Raw genomic sequence first — 16,521 nt, forward strand, 5'->3', positions numbered from 1 at the left:
CGGGTGGAGCACCAACGTGGTTAACGGTGAAATGGCACGAGCACACTAGCAGAGAGACCCGAGTGTTGCCCTCAGGCTCCAAGCATGGGTTTCAACCCGAGGAGGTAGTTGCAAACAAGGCTGGGTCTGCGTTTTCGGGCAAAAGTTCCGTTTTTCCAGGAGCAGGCCACGTGTGCAGTAGCCACAAGTCGCTGCGCTGGTGACCAGCACCCTCTAGATGGTCCAATGATTGGTTGGGTGATAGCTCACAGTTGCATAGGCGAGGGAGTCATTTGATTGGTGGCCCCAATGTAGCGCATGATTGAGTTGCCTCAGCCTGATCGCGACATTGGCTACGGCAAACAGCCCAACGATTATCGCACTACGATCGATTCCGTCTTCCTTTCATTCATCCCGTGTATGTTACCGATAGCCAGAGCCGTGCACTGTCGTGTGCTTTGTGTTGCCCTCGATAGACCTTTTTTGCCAAACTCCGCCAAATGTCGAAAGGGGTTTCAGCCTTGCGCGGCGAGAGCTCCGAACTCACCTGTGCATCGACCACATCCTACCAAAGCCCCGAACATGCATCGCAGTGGCGGAACAAGGCTCTCGAAGGACTCTCACTGGGGTCTGAGTTCCGCATTGTGAGATTTCTCCGGAACGAGAACCACGGAGACCTGTACTTGCTTGGTCACAGCTCCAACGAGAAGAAATACGTCGCCAAGGCCATCTACTTTAGAGGTTGGTCCCCGAAAGTGCAAGCGCACCGGAAGAAACACGTGAAGAGACTGAAAGCGTCGTCGTCCTTCATATGCGTGCTTGAAGAGCATGGCTTGAAGTGGGTGATCCGCGACCATGAGGAGTCGGGGAAGGCCGATACTGGCATTGCGCCTGCTCTTGGGCCTGGAGAGCTGGACAGGACGACATCTGGTGGAACTCCGCCACCCTGCCCTGACCAGGCAAGCGAAGAGCATTCCACCAATATTGAGACGGTCAGCGACAGCCCAGCAAACAGGACAAGCGATCGAGGTCCCCAACCCGACACTGATCCAGCGCCTGATGGAGACTGGAATTTGCACTCCTTCTCAAACTCTACAGTGATGAAAGTCGGATCAGAGTCCTTGCTCGAAGGAGATTCTGGCGTGGTGAATGAGAGGGCTCAAAATCCCGAGCCCAGTGAAAGCGCAGTTGATGCATTGTCCGCAGCGTTTGACGATTTGTTCGGAGGCTCTGAAACGTCGTCTGAGCAAGACACCAGCGAAAAAACAAAGAGAGGGTCAAGGAAAGAAGCAAGAAAGGCTCGATGGAGGACAATCCAACGGCATCGTCGTCAAATCAGTAGGCAGGAGGCCACGGCAAGTCTGAGGGCGATTTGGCAGCCACGAACAGCGTCAGTGCAGTTGCTGATACCAGAGCCCAGGATGCGGGCGAGGACAAAGATTTCGAATGACGGCAAGGATAGAGTCAGAAGACCACCAAATCCGCTCCAGGGTGTCTGCAACGGAAACGTGTACCGCGGATGGCGATTGTGGAAGTCGGCGCTCGCGGCCCCCTCCTGGGCTTGGGGCCTGGAAATTGCAAGGCTGGAAGCTGTTCATCTTTCGCACAATCTGCGGTTGCTTTGGCGAGAAGAGACCTCCTATGACAAGTATACTAAGGTTGTCGACCTACATCTGGGAGCCAAAAAGTGTACGGCTTGCGAATTGCTCAAGGATGTCCGGGGCAAGGATCCGTGGGCGGAGAGTAAGTTGCTATTTAATATCGCTCATTTTCGACATAGAGGGTACAAGTATTTCGGGCATTGAGTGGCGTCGAGGTTTCATGTCCAATGGTTATAATTCAGTACAGAGGCTGTCCTGGAATGAGGTCAGGGATTCTCCCGGGTCTGGCACTAGTTCATATTGGAGCACGTGGAAATATCGAGTATCGCTAAGGCTCCTTGAAGCTTCCTCGATAGATGTCCACATGCTTTCAATCCATCAAAGAACTAGCTCTCAGCTGAAGGCCTTTCAAGAGAGTAGCGTAAACTCAACTTGAGCCTTTGATAGCCTGGTCTGCTTCACACCAGGAGCTGTCAAACCATAGAGGTGGAGATCACCATGCAAAAAGCCACCCAGCGCAAAAAACTGAAAGAGAGATGATCATCCGTGTATGATGTCCCGTTGCCACGTCTCGGTGATCCAAACCTCGAAGGAGGAGCGTGCCCAAACACTCGAACGATGATAACTCGACCTCGGATCTTCTAACCATGACTCTTCCTTGCCATCCTTTGTTGACTGCGTCTGCATTTCCTACCATGTCGTATGAGATGGTCCCTCCGTTTATAGGACTTGCCGCATTCACACCAGAAATACTCTGGAGCCCGCGATGGAGCGATGTGAACTGTCCTCAAGTGACGTTCCAGTGTTCGTCGATCGTTCTTCAGAATAACTCCACAGCCTTGGAAGTCACATCTTTGGCTCACGTGTTTTGCAAGGTGTTCTCTGTAAACTGTCAGGGCGTTAAACGCCGGTATTGTGGTTCTGTTATGCTCACCGGAAGCGTTGAGCCTGGAGAGGGCCCGAGCCGTAGCATTGCTTACAATGCGGGCATCTGAGGACCGAGGGCATAGTAAGGCTTGCTGGTGTTAAAGATTGCGGGTTGCCTTCGACTCCTCCAGGCTCGTGCAGTGACAGGTTGAATGAGGAATTCTCCATGAGCTCAGCAGATCCAATGCGAGGTATCGAGAGAATTTGAGGGTCTCTTTCAACTACGTTGGGCTGCTGAACGTGCAAGTTGGAAACGGAGGTCTCTCTGCTTTCTCTGTGGGACATCATGGAGGATGGGGTCGTAGTCAGGTCGATCAAGGGAGGATACGCGGATATGTCATCAAAAAGCACCACGAGTCCACAAAGGTCGCAAAGACAACCAATTCCAGGGATGCCTTGGCAAGTCATGCAAATGGCGTTGGTGAGAAACTTCTGGTCATCGAACTCTTCGAGGAGCTTTGAGAAGTCTTGGTCGTCGATTGGACCATGTGCAATACAATTATTGGCTGGACTCGGAAAAGAAGTGTGGGTAGAAAGAGAGGTCGAGGTTGCTGCTAGTGGAGCAAGGTCGTCGAGGGGTTCAACTGCATAAACCTGAGAAGTATGGCATTCCTGAGACGGGCCGAGAGCATCATAACCTATTCGGAGATCATAATGATTGTTATGGATGACGGTTGCGCGAAGACCAGCAGTCTCCGCGCAAGACCGTCACCCGGGAGGATTGAAGAGACCCCTATTGTATGAGATGTCAGTGTAGGACCATAGCTGAGCGAGGGGGTGGCGAAAATACCTTCGAGTCTAGTTCTGGTGCCCAGGGGGCAATGTTCTGCGTTCTCGAGTGTCGAGGACAATCCAGAGGTTGAAGGCGAAGAGAGCCGCAGTGGAGGGAAGGGCGGGGAATTTAAACTGGTGGGTGCAAACGAGCAAAAGCAGCCTCATCTGCCACTTGGCAGCCCAGTCCCAAGTTCTGCATCTGCGACTAGCTGGGGCTCTTGGGGCCGTTCACACAGACCAATCGATCCAGCTGGGCGTCACCACCTCCACGGCGTGGGCCAGCGTCGACATCCTATCATCCCATCCGCGCCTGCATGCAGATTTCGAGGAGCCAGGGTCAAAGATGAGACCAGAGCCAAAAACTGGGCCCTTTGGGGCCGCCAATGAAAATTCTCCAGGAGGAAGAAAGATTGCCGCGCCATATGTGACCACGAGGCTGAGGCAGGTTCCCTCGCTACTTTTCCACTGCCGCATCAGTGCTCGTATGCTTGGATTGACCCAGGACAGGCACGGTGTTCCGCCCACTGGGGCCGCCAATGGATACCACAGAACATGATCCGGGACCTTCCGCAGGATTTTATCAGAAGAGGAGGGGAAGGATGAGGCCGCCGTCGATATCCAAAGACCACCACCGCGTTTCGTGACGCCTGACCCAGCCCGTGTCCTTGGTCGTACACCTAGGTAGACAACTGACTATAGGCGAGCAAAATTCAAAATTTCCAGGTGCAGTGCAACTGACTCTTGACTGGGGCAGATCTAGGAATTTGGATACTCGTCTCTGTGAGCCGGGGACTGCGATGGGATCAACGGCCTGGCCTCATCCGCGCTGAGTGTCACACATCGCAGAGCGGGTTCAGAGGGATGGGGATCAGAATTCCTAGATCTGCCCCAGTCGAGAGTTAGCTTACCGGTGAGCAGTATACAAGATGCAGGGGATTGATCCTTCAATTGATGTGCGGATGACTGCACAAGGAGTTTGAATACTTTCCTCGGTGTGATATCCTGCTACCTCTTCATTGTCAAGACCCCGGTTTGACCCTCCCAAATACCCTTCCTGACTACCTGCACTATGAGCAAGTCAAGGACGACATGGCATGCGACCTCCCCAGGGTTATTGACCGACCCCAACACCCCAGGTACCAAAAAGGTCAAGGAACCGACATCTGTTGACGTCTCCCCAATGCAACGCTTCCTGGCCGAAGACCCCCGGCACCAACCATGGCACGGCCTGAGCCCTACCAACACCAGCTCAATCCCCTCCCCCTCCACGAAGAGAAGCCCGGCGAGTGTGAGGCAGAAAACAGGGCCAATCTTCACAACCCCATCCACCACGGGGGCAACCACGGGCTCGACCTCGAAAGACGACGGAGCCTGCCCCAGTCACTCTGCATCTCAACCATCACGGGCTCATACGGCGGGCCATGGTCACGACAAACACCAAGAGAAGCCGCCAATGGACCACGACCTGAAGTATGTTGGTCAGATGTTTGCCGGGGATAAGTGATGAAAAGACACGATGGACCCCACGGGAGCAAGAGGCTTTGGCCGGGGGACAGCCGAACGGGGTGGATGATGGTGGAGCAGAGGAGTTGATACATGTCTATCCAGGCCAGCATATGGAGTCGTGGCTGAATCCGAGCCCTCGACTTTGGTCCTCAACACCCTTTGTTGTTGTCCACACAAGACTGAACATTTCCAAACGTCCATGCAGCGAATTCGGTTCCGTAAGAGTCTATGCCTTATCAATACAGACATTCTCCATGACCACTGGGAAACCACTGCTTTGACAATCCAAAACCGGCACCTCCCTGGCTGAAAAGCTGAATGTTAATGCCACCACTCCGCGAGCAAAGACCCACGTCTCCGGTGAACGTCATTCCTCTGTGACTCGTTAGTATTAGATGCATCATAGCCTCGTGCTGCCCATGGTCCTGCCATGCGGCGACTCCTCTCCGCCAACACAATCCGCCTTAATTATCCACACCGATGTGAACATTCTTCTCTCCCTCTGGAAGCACCTGCTTCTCCTTCTCTCCCTTTAAGTTTGGAAGTTCCACCACGGCCTCCGCAATGATAGCCAAGGCACGCTTGATTTCCTCTTCCGTGATGACTAGCGGCGGGGCGAGACGGATGATGTTCTGGTGCGTGGGTTTGGCCTATCATAACGGTCAGAACCACCATATAATGGACAATCAACCACATGAGTTGACCCCGAGGGTTGGAAAAACTCACCAATAATCCTTTCTCCTTCATCAACATACACAGATCCCACGCACTATGACCGTTCGTCTTTGCCTCGTCAATGACAATCGCGTTCAGCAGGCCCTTGCCCCTGACTGTCTTGATCAAGTCCGAATTCAGATTCCTCAGTCCATCACGGAACAGCTGTCCAAGTTTCTCTGCCCGTTCGGTCATCTTCTCTTCGCGGACAACCTCCAGAGCGCGAATGGCAACTGCACAACCAAGCGGATTGCCGCCGTAGGTGGATCCATGTGTACCGGGTTCGATGGTGAGCATCACATCTCTGCGGCCGAGAACGCAAGAGACGGGGTACATTCCGCCGGAGATGGCTTTGCCGAGGAGAACTAGGTCTGGTTTTATTCCAGCCCATTCGTGGCAGAGAAGTTTCCCCGTGCGGGCAATGCCAGTTTGAATCTCGTCGCAGATGAGCAGCACGTTGTGTTTGTCACACAGCGCGCGAAGCTCAGTCAGATAGCTGTCATCGGGAACCACAATACCGGCTTCGCCCTGGATCGGCTCAACGAGAAACCCGGCAATCTTGTCGCCGTGGGATTCAAACGCAGCACGGACGGCGGGGATGTCGTTGTAGGGTATCACTTTCCCGGTGGCGGGAGAGATGCTGCCTACGCCGGGTAGATAAGGGCCATAGTTGTCGCGGGATTCGGGGTCTGTGGACATGGAGATGGCAGAAAATGTGCGTCCGTGGAAGTTCTCCGCCACACTGAGCACGATTGCCTCGTCATGAGGGATGCCTTTGGACTTGTATCCCCATTTCCTGGCGATCTTGACCGCGGTTTCCACCGCTTCAGCACCGGTATTCATCGGCAAGACCATGTCGAAGTTGAAATACTTTGTGACAAACTCTGCGAAACGGGGAAATACGTCATTGTAAAATGCCCTCGAGCTCAGCGTGAGGGTCGAGGCTTGCTCAACAAGGGCCTTGACCAGTTCCGGGTGGCAATGGCCCTGATTCACGGCAGAATATGCGGAGAGGAAGTCCAGGTATTGTCGGCCTTCTGGATCCCATACCGTTGTTCCCAGTGCTCGAGCAAAGACAACCGGTAACGGATGGTAATTGTGGGCGGCGTATTGATGCTCGGCATGGATGGCTTCGTCGGAAGTGGAGGCGTGGTACTTTGATCGATCGGGAGTGCCAGCGGGGTGGAATGCGGGAGCGGTTGCCTTCAATTGCGTGCCCGTCGTCTGGCCATTCAACTTCGTGATACCGTTGACGCCATCACCGCTGGTTGCCGATGGTGCCATGGTTGATGGTGAGGAGCTTGTTATGGTGCTTGATATTCCGGGTCGAGGTTGCGCTAATTGGCCAACAATTTGGCCTCACTCTGAAATGTCTGAAGGTGAACTCGATCTTATATAGCCTAGTAGGAGTGAAGTAATCGTCGTCTCTCTCATGGGAATGCTGGGGCAAGTTGATGTTAAGTACCCGTGATTCTGAGGTCCACCATGTTAGGTCATGTGCAGAGATTTTCCACATGGAAACTCACCTGTTGCTATACCCCTAAGTGCAGGTGTATCCTGAATGGAGGGCTGCTTAAGCCTGTCGAAGGCCTGACCCGCAATGGTGGATAGCGATTTGAGTGGATGGGATTGATCGTTGGGTGTTTGGGGAGCGTAATGAGATATGCAAGGGCAGCCATAGGCAGCAGAAGAGGCGGCACAGTGAGCGAGAGGCGAGGGGTCGTCGAGGGGCAAGTGGGTGGTGGTGGGCTACGCCGTGGGCTGATTTCCTTGACCCTCTTGACCATGTAGGGTCGACTGCGGCTAAGCGCGGGATGGCTGTTCCCCCAGTCAAGCCCTCGCTTCTCACTAGCCCTCGCCTGCCACAAACACGCACTTACTCCAGACCTCAGGTCAGAACGAAACGGTGCCCGCACTCCCGAGGCTGATCCAAAGAGACAATGGCAACTCTCAAGGGGCCAGGTGCTCCTCAGAAACACGATGGCTCCGGCCTGCGAATTGCAATAGTCCACGCCCGCTGGAACACCACCATAATCGAAGCCCTAGTCAGCGGTGCAAAGAAGGCCATGCTAGCCCAGGGAGTGAAAGAGGAGAACATCGTCATTGAATCAGTCCCCGGATCGTACGAGCTCCCCCTTGCGGTCCAACGAGTCTATGCGGCCTCTCAAATACAGAGCACGGCGAGCGCAGTCGCAGGTGGCATGGGTAGTCTGGCGAGCGGGATTGGAGATCTCCTGGGAGGAAGTAACTCGACAACAGACCTGCAGGGAAGTCTCCAGCCAGGCCCGCCAGAACCAGAGAAGAAAGACGTGAAAGGACTGAAGCATACCTTCGACGCCATAATAGCCATTGGGGTGCTCATCAAAGGCGAGACCATGCACTTCGAATACATCGCCGACGCTGTGACTCACGGCCTGATGAGAGTCCAATTGGACACTGGTGTGCCGGTGATCTTTGGTCTTCTTACAGTCCTGAACGAGGGCCAGGGTCTAGCACGAGCTGGTCTTGAAGGAGGTACAGGCAAGGAGGCTAAAGGACATAACCATGGAGAGGACTGGGGCAACGCAGCGGTCGAACTTGGAGTGAAGAGGAAGGGATGGGGAGAAGGCAAGATTGCCGGAACGTGATCCACGTAGCATTGCCTACCTGCTTGTGGTGGTCTTCTGGAGTATCACAAGCCTGGAGGTCTCTCTGGTGTTTAGCCTTGATATGCGAGAGACGAAAAAAGCCCACAAAACTAGATATCGCGTCGACGGTTGGTCCCAGCCTCTTTTTTTCAACTAGAAGCCCCATCGCCCGTCTCCAACGCCGGTAATGCTACAGTGCTGGAAAGGCGAAATCAATCATTCCTGCATGGCATCCTCTTCCTCCTCGTCTTCGTCGTCTCCTTCCAGGCTCTTCTTAGCCGCTTTCTCGGCCTCTTCGAGTAACTCTGATGGTACCTGCTCGTGTCGACCTTTTGTAGGACCGTCGAGGCTCGAGATCCAGGTCATCTCGAGTTCAAATTCCTTGTCTTTCGAGTCCTCATGCGCAACGTAAATAATTCTGGCAGCTTCCATGACGGCTTCTTTGAGAGTAAGGGCGCAGGTTGGTGAGCCTAGGTCAAGCTTTTCCAGCTCAGCTTTCGCAGCTTGCCGTCCTTTGCCAGTCGCAGCACCATAATAGCCCTGTGGTCCTTTGTCAGCATCATGCTTCGAAGCGATTCTTGTTGACATACCCAGTAGAGCCCACTAGGCTCGATCATATAAAGTCCCGGACCACCTCGTTTAACAGCTTCGCCCTCGAGCTTGCCACCTGCACCTGACGTGGGACCTTCTCCGACTTGGCCATCTACACCGCGTTCCGCCTCAGAATCCCAGCCTCCCAAGATGGCTGTCACACCAAAGGGCCGAACGCTGGAGTACAAGGTGTACGCCTGCACGTATCCCCCTACTCTTGACGCCAAAGCGTGTATGGGAATGGGGGCCTTGTATGTTTGTCTCCAACTACTGGCCTCGTCTCTTGCTCTGCTGATGAGGTGACGACCGTCTGGTAATAGTCCAGAAGTCACGATGCCGGCGTTCCGATCGACCGTGGATATTCTCTTGTTGGAGCCCGGCTTTAGGAGCTTCGAGGTAATGATCTTCTCGCACGCCAGGACCACCCCATGCTTTGTCCGGATTCCAATACACGTCCCGCCGTTTTCCACTGCTTTGACAGCGTATTCGACTTGGAAATTTCGTCCATCCGGTGAGAAGACGGAGTTGGAGAGATCGTAGCCTGTACCTATCGACGTCTAGAGAACGAACAATTAGTATTCTGCAAGATCTTGATTGGGCTATAAGTGACATACCATTGCAACAGGATAGCTTGAGAAGATTCCTGGTGTGTTGATGAAAGGTGTGAACTCAGCACAGAGCCTCAAATTACAGAGGCGTCAGCAAGAATGCGTTTGACTTGGGGATATCGAGAAGATGATTCTACAGTGAGAACTTCTGTCACGGCCAGACTTCATTGAATGCGACGCAGGCTCCCCAGAGCCGCGCCATTGCAGATGGCGAGCAGGGATCCCAAAAGAGCCTAGTCCTGCCAAGGCGCGCATCGGGAAGTTTTGGCGTGTTTGATGAGTTTGGGCAGCAGCGAGCGCTACGTGTCATCAGCAGCTCCCGACTTGGTCATGTGTGATATTATCTGCCCCCGGTGCCCCTTCCAACTTCCCACCTTCAACTTCAGCTTTCTCTCTATCTCTGCTCGTCACCACTTCTTCCAAGCTCCAAGATCTCAGACATCTCTTACATTCCTCCCTCCACCAGGCGGCCCTCACGCTCTGATGCTGAGCTGAGCCCCCGCCTTCTGTAAATCGACGAGACTCGCAACACACAATTTACCAAACCCTCCTTACCCCGCTCCTCTCCTCCCCTTGACCTCGTCCTCTGCCCCTTGACTTCATATCTTTTCACAAACAGATCAACAGCTTCTTGACTTCTGGCTTCTTCCGGACTGGAACATCAAAATTCCTTTGGACTGGACATCTGGATCCAAGGTCGCTCTTTGTTCTGGATACTGGACTGCCGACCTGCCTGGAGTTCTTTCACCGGATCCGGAAACCGGACCTCCTCGCTGGACTCCCTGGAGCTTCTATAGCAGACTTGTGTGTTAGTTAGTACAATACGAATTTGAAGCCTAAATCCCAGAATTTTTGCTTCTTCCTCTTCCCTGCCTGGTTGGTTCTCGTTTTGCAGACACAAGGATCTCTAACCGCTGGTGTTGTTGTCAAATCTGAAGCCATCAGATCATGGCGTCGGCTTTTCACAGATGCCAGCATTGTGGCTACGAGACAGACCTCTCGAACAATCTGGCAGCCTTTGAAGAGAACCCTCATTGCAGACAGGTTTGTCCGGATCCAATCCCTGTTCATGACCTTCTGATTCTTTGCCCTAGTGCGGACTATCGGCGTTCGAGAGCGATATCAAGATGCAGGACGACCTGATCAACATGATGACACGCAACCTGCATCTCGGCCCTCTCCAGTCTCCGCCAGACATGTCCATGCCTCCGACCCCTCAAGTTGTCCCGCAGTCGACGCCAATCACATATATCACACAACACTATCATCACTCAGCACACCAGGCACCACAGGATCTTCCCGTCTCAACCGCCCTCGAACGATCCGGCATCAATGCCTCGGCGTTGTTCCCATCCCAGTTGCAGTTGTTCAAGAATGCAGAGCCTGAACAAAGGTTGAGGTTGATCGAACTCTGGCAAATCGCCCCTCCAACGTACGGCAGTCAGATGCACCCTGATGATTTGGCGAATTGGCCGCAGACGAGCATGGAAAGAGAAGAAGAAGCCGCCAAGTATCGATTGCAGTTGGTGGAACAAGAGAGGTTAAAGAATTTATGTGCTCTGCCTGCGGGTGAGATCAGACAAACTGCAGAGCCATATATACTACATGGCTACGAGACACAGTCAAACGTAAACGGAGTTACAGCTTCGACGGAACTTGGCCCTCTCATGATGAAGGAAGACAACTACAAACAATCGAAGGACCCGGTATACAATAGCAGAGAGTGGTGGCATCTGTCTGACGATGAGCCCATGGAACATCAATACGGCATGCTCCAGCAGATGTATGGTTATGGGATTGATTATTCCGTTGCTAGACGCGGTGATGGGGATTCAGAGATGTCTTGATTCACGGATTCAGGGTGTGACGTGGCAACCATGCAACAGATGAAAGTGATGGCATGATGTTGGCGTGCGAAGACTGCTTGGAATGTTTGATTTCGTGGTTGCATAGATTGGGCTGTAGATACTGATCGACATCGTTCCTTTGTTCAAATGGAAATTGCACATAACCAGACAAAGCATGGTCTCGGAATTACGGCTCAGTCGTCGAATGCCCATATGCTCCTTGGGCACGAGATGGTAATTAAACGTTGAGGATCTACTGCTGGAGATCTATTCGCCGGACCATTTTCCAGAAAGGGGTTCTTAGGACTGCAGCCCAGTTATTATGTAATTGCGGCAAGGGCAGATGGACGAACAAAGCATAGCTCAGATCATTCCACTGAAGTGCCGCAAGAGACCTTGGTAATCGTCCTGTAAGGAGCCAAAGGATCGACGCTGCATCAAGTCGTCGCAATGAGTTGAGGTGTCTTGGATCCATCGAGTCGATCAACCTCGAGCTTCTCAACTTGCAACTTCCTCCGTCAATCTCCCTCCGCTCCGCATGTCGTGAACTCCGGCTCGACGCAGTTTTGACGACGACCCTATCGATATCGGCCGCGCAACTCGAAATGGCCTCGATGAGCAAGCGAACTCAAGCGCGGAATGAGCGGGAGCTTCACGAGTTGCTCTCCGTGCCCGGGAATTCACAATGCGCCGATTGTGGTGCGAAGAACCCGGCGTGGGCGAGCTGGAATCTAGGAGTCTTCCTCTGCATGCGCTGCGCCTCTCTGCATCGTAAACTGGGCACTCATATTTCCAAGGTCAAATCTTTGAGCATGGATACCTGGTCGACAGAACAGGTTGAGGTGGGTGGAATCTCCATTCCTCCTCAGCGCATATCTACTGACACAAAGCCCACAGAACATGAGGCGCAACGGCAACAACGCGGTCAACAAGATCTACAACCCGAAGAACAAGAAGCCCGACATGCCGCTTGATGTCGACGAAGTCGACTCGGCCATGGAAAGATTCATACGCAAGAAATACCAGGAAAAGAGTCTCACGGATGGCAAACCTGAACCTCCTCGGCGCGACGACGATTTACCCTCCAGTTATTCCAGACCTCAAGGCGGAGATCTGGATTCTCCTCCACCCCCTCTACCTCCGAAGAAAGGCAAATTCTTTGGTTTTGGTCTTCGCGCCTCGTCTTCCGCCTACAGTCTATCGAAGCATGATAAGAAGAAGCACCAGAAAGAGCCTCGAGTAGATAGCACATTTCGCATCCCCACTGGAGACTATAATTCAAGAATGGACGATGCGCGCTTTGAGATGACAGACGCAGAATTACAAATGAAATTGGTCACGTTGAGAGACATGGGCTTTACCAATACCGACCGCAATACGAACTTGCTGCGCCGCTTGAATGGGAATGTGGAAAGGACCATTGAGGCCTTGGTTCAACTCGGACCCAGTGAAAATGGCAATACCGTTTCCTCCAGAAGACAGGGACCGGCGCCTACTGCGAGTCGAGATCCTGCCTCCAGGCCTCAAGAACCGTCGTACAACCCATTCACGTCCATGACCAACCAGCAGACTGTTGGTCTCTCAATGGCCAAATCCCAAGAGCCTTCAACTCCAACCAGCGCCACAACTTATGGCAGCAACAATCCTTATGCTCAGCCCAGTCGCAGCCCATCCCAGACGGGACTCGAACAGTCCTTTCAGTCGATGCAAGTTTCCCAGCCAGTTTCTCAACCCTTATTCCCTCACAGCACTGGGGGTTATCCAAGCCAACCTCCTCCTCTACAAGACCCTCGTTTCCAGTATTCAATGACGCCTCCAGTCACGTCGACGCAATTCCAACAAGGTTATGTAGCGTCACCAGCAGCGGTTCCTGTCGTCAGCAATCCCTTTTTTCAGCCCACCTCAGTGTCAGCTCAGTCGACAGGAAACAACCCGTTCCTTTCCCAGATGCCTCCATCTCCTTCATCGAACCCTTTCTTCAATTTGCAATCATCTGGACAGCCAGGGCAAGTACAACAACGGCAAAGCTCGCTCCCGGCAAGTTTCAATCCCTTTGGGATACCGCCCTCCCATTCTTCGCCCCTTCAGTCGACACAACAGCCCCAGTCGCAGCAACCACAAGACTTGTTCGGCACTGCTCCTCAGAGTCAACTCCAGCCGAACAATCCTTTTCAACAGGGCATACCGCAGCAACAACAGCCCCAAGTGTCGAGCCCTCAAATATCTCAAATCCAACCTCCTTACGGCAATTTCCAATATACCCAACCTGAAATACAAACCCATCCTCAGACACAACCCCAGCAGCAGACACAACCGCAACCGATGCCGACGTCAACTCCTCAATTCCAGCAACAACTATCATATTCCCAACCACAATTCTCTCAGCATACTCAGCAGCCTATGATGCCCCAACAAACTGGCCGCTACGACAAAAGTTCCATCTTGGCTCTTTACAACTATCCACAACTCGGCTCCCAGCAACTCGCTTCAATCCCAGAACCAGCCTCCGAACAGCAACAACCGCAACACCCGCAACAGTCGCTGCAGCACACAATCTCGTATTCCCCATCAGGTGATATCTTTGGCAACAATAATATCTCGCCTGCGAAACGTAGCGCGACTATGCCTGTTTCGCTGTCGAGTATGCACTCCGCCGGTGGAAGCGGGAATCGAAATCCATTCATGACCAACGTCACTGGCGCTAACGTGAACACCGTCAATACAAATGGGACATTAAATCCCTTTGCCGGCGGCGCTAGTCCATTCGGGTCCCCTCCGCCCGGCCATGCTCAGATTCAGAACCAGAGTTTTGGACAGAGCTTTCCGACACAGCAGCCTTTTGGGCAGGGGATGAACATGCCCAGCGGCATGGGTGCTGGTGTGGGAGTGCAGGGTGCACAACAGGGTATCGGGGCAAGGCATGCCAGCGCAGAGAGTATGAGTATCAACAATTTGGAAGCGGGGAGGCATAGTCCCGACGCCTTTGCAAACTTGAGCGCGAGATATATGAGATGAGATATGTCACAAGGGCGGATGGGGCGAACGGGGCAAATTCGAGTCATTGAAAGCAGCGGGAAGTAATATTACATGGTTTCTTCAATATCTCACGTACCTAGGTAATCTTTTGATATGACGGCGTGAAGCAGCCAGGCTGGCTGGGATTCTCTGGTTCACCGACACAGAAAGAAGAAAGATAAGAAGGATGAAAGAGGGTACGACGGTGGGAGTCCGCCCCGGATATGGGGACGTGGAATGTAATGGCCTTCTACACACTCTACCTACCTACATAAATAGGTACCTGCCTAGCCGTTCTTGTCGGTATCTACACACCAATCTGCCTTTATCCTCGGTTCTCATGGTGTTTTGAAGCGATGGTTATCATTTCTTGCCCCCCTTCTCAGGGTATAATATTACGTGGTACCTTGTCACCACCCGGAACAGCTTTGCACGTAAGTGCGTATGCAGTCAAGGGGCGCGTTGATGGCCCTTCCACCTTGGACCGGGTGCCTGGAAGCAGGATGGAGAAAAGGGTTTACTTTTGTCTTGGCTCTCGTCGTCGAACCGCGTGTGTATGTGTATTGTATACTAGTATATGTATATTATAAATCCCCCGAACCGCGCTTATCCCTTGGCATTTTCGTTCAGAAAAAGGAGCACCGAGGAGGCCAGGCCGAGGGCGGCTCGATGTCACTCTATGTTTTGATTGTGGCATTCCTGCCTTGCCCAGGTGGAGGTATGTGATGCCGATCGTAATTCTTTATCACGAAGCTCAGCATAGTGCCATTTTCCCGCGGCAGAAAGGAAGGGCGTCCGTCTTTCCCCTTGGATCTCAGACATGGCTGATGAACGGTTTAACTAGGCCCTTGGCGAGCTCTTTCTCTTCATCGCTTCAATGAAGGCGATCGCAGCCTGCTTCCTTGCGTCTCCGTTCTGATGGAAAGCCACATCAAACTCGGCGGGCCGCAGTCCTCGACTCTACCATGACGTTCGCGCGCCCACTACTCTCATGTCGAATCAACGGTCTAGTGAAGACCACCGAAGAGACCCATCATGCTGATGGTGTACAGGAGCAATCGGCTGGGGAGAGTGCGGAGGGCCGCGCTGGTTGATGTGGATTGTGCGATGGATGTGGTGGTGGCCACATTCGTCGGCGTTGGTGGTGCGAAAGTGAAGGTGACGCCGGCAGGTGCTATGGTGGTGGTTGCGGTGACATACGACTCATAGGTGTATTCTATCGCGAGCACATATGACGAGACATCGCAGTACGCGACTGTCCACTGTGAAGCGAAGTTGACTGATCCCATCGTGGTGTAGATTGTTGCGCTGTCCGTCGAGATGAGCGTTGCACAGGCTGGGTAGTTGGGGCCGGTGCTGCGATCAGCTGTCAGTGTCTGATCGAAACCATCATCAGGGCTATACAAACCAGACTGTTGCCGTTGAGGTGCAGCTGCCTGTGCATTGGCCCGTATGGCTTTGGTCATAGCAAGCATTTGCCCAATTCTGGGTGCAGTTGGCAACCGTGGTCCAACTGTTCAACCCGCTCGTCGACACGGAAGTAGTACCACAGCACAGGAAGGCACCGCTGGTTCCTATGGCGCAATTTTGCCCTTCGTTGCAAGCTATCGGCTGGTCTATTGCATTGTCAGTCGAGGAGAGTCTTCCCTATGTACATTGACCGAACCACGCACGCGCATCACGAGTCACATAACCACAGACGGATCCCGTGGGAAACTGGATTAGGTCTCGTTCTCGAAGCTCTATCTGGGTTGCTCTGGCAGTAGTGCCTGGGCTGCCGCCTTACGACAGAGTCAAAGTCTGTGATGGCGAAAGCGCGTGCTGGGCCGAGCTTAGAGCTGCCAGTGCGAGTATCAAAACAAGCTGAAGCCTCACCATCTTCACCATTGACTGCATGTCTTCCGTCGCCGACTCGGCGAAAGCAGCAAACATCCATGTCCAAGAGGAAAGTCGGCTCCGATGAAGTAATGAGCAGACTGCTACGGAGCACTGGTGCATACTCCCTTGATAGGGTGTCTCCTGTGGCGACCTATTCGCTCAACACATTTGGGTTGGCTTATCAGTCATAGCGGCCGTCCAGCCCCTTTCTGTATGTCTGCGCAATCATTGAATCAGGGCTACAACGCCCTGCATTGTAGTCCGTACTAGCAGTGGGGTGGTTTGATGGAAACCAGCGGGGCATAGAACTCCTGGATGAGGGTGAGGGCAAAGGGTTTGATGCAAGTGTCAAGGGCGGACGTGCAAGCCAGAGCAATAGTACCGTGGGTGATGAAGGAGAAGCGCTGGCTACTGCTGGAAGCGGTTGGACTCCCCAGGCAGCGGCCTAGTTAGT

The 16,521-nt window shown here is 53.2% G+C and overlaps 8 protein-coding genes across 9 annotated transcripts; 4 read left to right on the plus strand and 4 right to left on the minus strand.

The window, feature by feature from the left end:
- Positions 1-479: 479 nt before the first annotated feature.
- PV07_05950 (uncharacterized protein) lies at positions 480-1,784 on the plus strand (the record flags this gene model as incomplete). Its single annotated transcript, XM_016392886.1, has 1 exon — positions 480-1,784. The coding sequence occupies one exon, from the start codon at positions 480-482 to the stop codon at positions 1,782-1,784; it is 1,305 nt and encodes a 434-aa protein (XP_016250405.1).
- Positions 1,785-1,891: 107 nt separating this feature from the next.
- On the minus strand, positions 1,892-3,364 carry PV07_05951. 2 transcript variants are annotated; one of them, XM_016392887.1, is made up of 3 exons: positions 3,298-3,364; positions 2,515-3,240; positions 1,892-2,462 (listed from the first exon to the last, which is right to left on the minus strand). In XM_016392887.1, the coding sequence occupies exons 2-3, from the start codon at positions 2,913-2,915 to the stop codon at positions 2,222-2,224; spliced, it is 642 nt and encodes a 213-aa protein (XP_016250406.1). In that variant the 5' UTR covers positions 2,916-3,240; positions 3,298-3,364; the 3' UTR covers positions 1,892-2,221. The 2 variants fall into 2 exon arrangements, with proteins under 2 accessions (XP_016250406.1, XP_016250407.1); XM_016392888.1 differs by lacking the exon at positions 1,892-2,462 and having other exon boundaries at positions 2,472-3,240.
- Positions 3,365-4,223: 859 nt separating this feature from the next.
- On the minus strand, positions 4,224-7,153 carry PV07_05952 (ornithine aminotransferase). Its single transcript, XM_016392889.1, has 3 exons — positions 7,028-7,153; positions 5,514-6,974; positions 4,224-5,437 (listed from the first exon to the last, which is right to left on the minus strand). Exons 2-3 carry the CDS (start codon positions 6,783-6,785, stop codon positions 5,252-5,254), a joined length of 1,458 nt encoding a protein of 485 aa, XP_016250408.1. The 5' UTR covers positions 6,786-6,974; positions 7,028-7,153; the 3' UTR covers positions 4,224-5,251.
- A 189-nt stretch (positions 7,154-7,342) lies between these two features.
- Positions 7,343-8,357, plus strand: PV07_05953 (6,7-dimethyl-8-ribityllumazine synthase). The gene has a single exon (XM_016392890.1). The coding sequence runs from the start codon at positions 7,442-7,444 to the stop codon at positions 8,126-8,128; it is 687 nt and encodes a 228-aa protein (XP_016250409.1). The 5' UTR covers positions 7,343-7,441; the 3' UTR covers positions 8,129-8,357.
- On the minus strand, positions 8,077-9,505 carry PV07_05954 (uncharacterized protein). Its single transcript, XM_016392891.1, has 3 exons — positions 9,334-9,505; positions 8,719-9,276; positions 8,077-8,668 (listed from the first exon to the last, which is right to left on the minus strand). Exons 1-3 carry the CDS (start codon positions 9,334-9,336, stop codon positions 8,345-8,347), a joined length of 885 nt encoding a protein of 294 aa, XP_016250410.1. The 5' UTR covers positions 9,337-9,505; the 3' UTR covers positions 8,077-8,344.
- Positions 9,506-9,663: 158 nt separating this feature from the next.
- Positions 9,664-11,344, plus strand: PV07_05955 (uncharacterized protein). The gene is made up of 2 exons (XM_016392892.1): positions 9,664-10,371; positions 10,422-11,344. Exons 1-2 carry the CDS (start codon positions 10,276-10,278, stop codon positions 11,172-11,174), a joined length of 849 nt encoding a protein of 282 aa, XP_016250411.1. The 5' UTR covers positions 9,664-10,275; the 3' UTR covers positions 11,175-11,344.
- Positions 11,345-11,503: 159 nt separating this feature from the next.
- PV07_05956 (uncharacterized protein) lies at positions 11,504-14,513 on the plus strand. The gene is made up of 2 exons (XM_016392893.1): positions 11,504-12,016; positions 12,072-14,513. Exons 1-2 carry the CDS (start codon positions 11,780-11,782, stop codon positions 14,187-14,189), a joined length of 2,355 nt encoding a protein of 784 aa, XP_016250412.1. The 5' UTR covers positions 11,504-11,779; the 3' UTR covers positions 14,190-14,513.
- A 683-nt stretch (positions 14,514-15,196) lies between these two features.
- Positions 15,197-15,655, minus strand: PV07_05957 (uncharacterized protein; the record flags this gene model as incomplete). Its single annotated transcript, XM_016392894.1, has 1 exon — positions 15,197-15,655. One exon carries the CDS (start codon positions 15,653-15,655, stop codon positions 15,197-15,199), a length of 459 nt encoding a protein of 152 aa, XP_016250413.1.
- Between the last annotated feature and the right edge of the window lie 866 nt (positions 15,656-16,521).

The sequence above is a fragment of the Cladophialophora immunda genome (assembly GCF_000835495.1).
Source record: "Cladophialophora immunda strain CBS 83496 unplaced genomic scaffold supercont1.3, whole genome shotgun sequence".
Taxonomy (NCBI): domain Eukaryota; kingdom Fungi; phylum Ascomycota; class Eurotiomycetes; order Chaetothyriales; family Herpotrichiellaceae; genus Cladophialophora; species Cladophialophora immunda.

Excerpts from the sequence above, each read along its gene's own strand:
- PV07_05951 (XM_016392887.1), bottom strand. The coding sequence starts at position 2,915 with ATGACTTGCCAAGGCATCCCTGGAATTGGTTGTCTTTGCGACCTTTGT. Across the intron at positions 2,463-2,514 it reads CTCCAGGCTCAACGCTTCCG|AGAACACCTTGCAAAACACG; the intron begins GTGAGCATAACA and ends GACAGTTTACAG.
- PV07_05952 (XM_016392889.1), bottom strand. The coding sequence starts at position 6,785 with ATGGCACCATCGGCAACCAGCGGTGATGGCGTCAACGGTATCACGAAG. Across the intron at positions 5,438-5,513 it reads TGAAGGAGAAAGGATTATTG|GCCAAACCCACGCACCAGAA; the intron begins GTGAGTTTTTCC and ends CCGTTATGATAG.
- PV07_05953 (XM_016392890.1), top strand. The coding sequence starts at position 7,442 with ATGGCAACTCTCAAGGGGCCAGGTGCTCCTCAGAAACACGATGGCTCC.
- PV07_05954 (XM_016392891.1), bottom strand. Across the intron at positions 8,669-8,718 it reads AGCCTAGTGGGCTCTACTGG|GGCTATTATGGTGCTGCGAC; the intron begins GTATGTCAACAA and ends AAAGGACCACAG.
- PV07_05955 (XM_016392892.1), top strand. The coding sequence starts at position 10,276 with ATGGCGTCGGCTTTTCACAGATGCCAGCATTGTGGCTACGAGACAGAC. Across the intron at positions 10,372-10,421 it reads AGAACCCTCATTGCAGACAG|TGCGGACTATCGGCGTTCGA; the intron begins GTTTGTCCGGAT and ends TCTTTGCCCTAG.
- PV07_05956 (XM_016392893.1), top strand. The coding sequence starts at position 11,780 with ATGGCCTCGATGAGCAAGCGAACTCAAGCGCGGAATGAGCGGGAGCTT. Across the intron at positions 12,017-12,071 it reads GGTCGACAGAACAGGTTGAG|AACATGAGGCGCAACGGCAA; the intron begins GTGGGTGGAATC and ends CAAAGCCCACAG.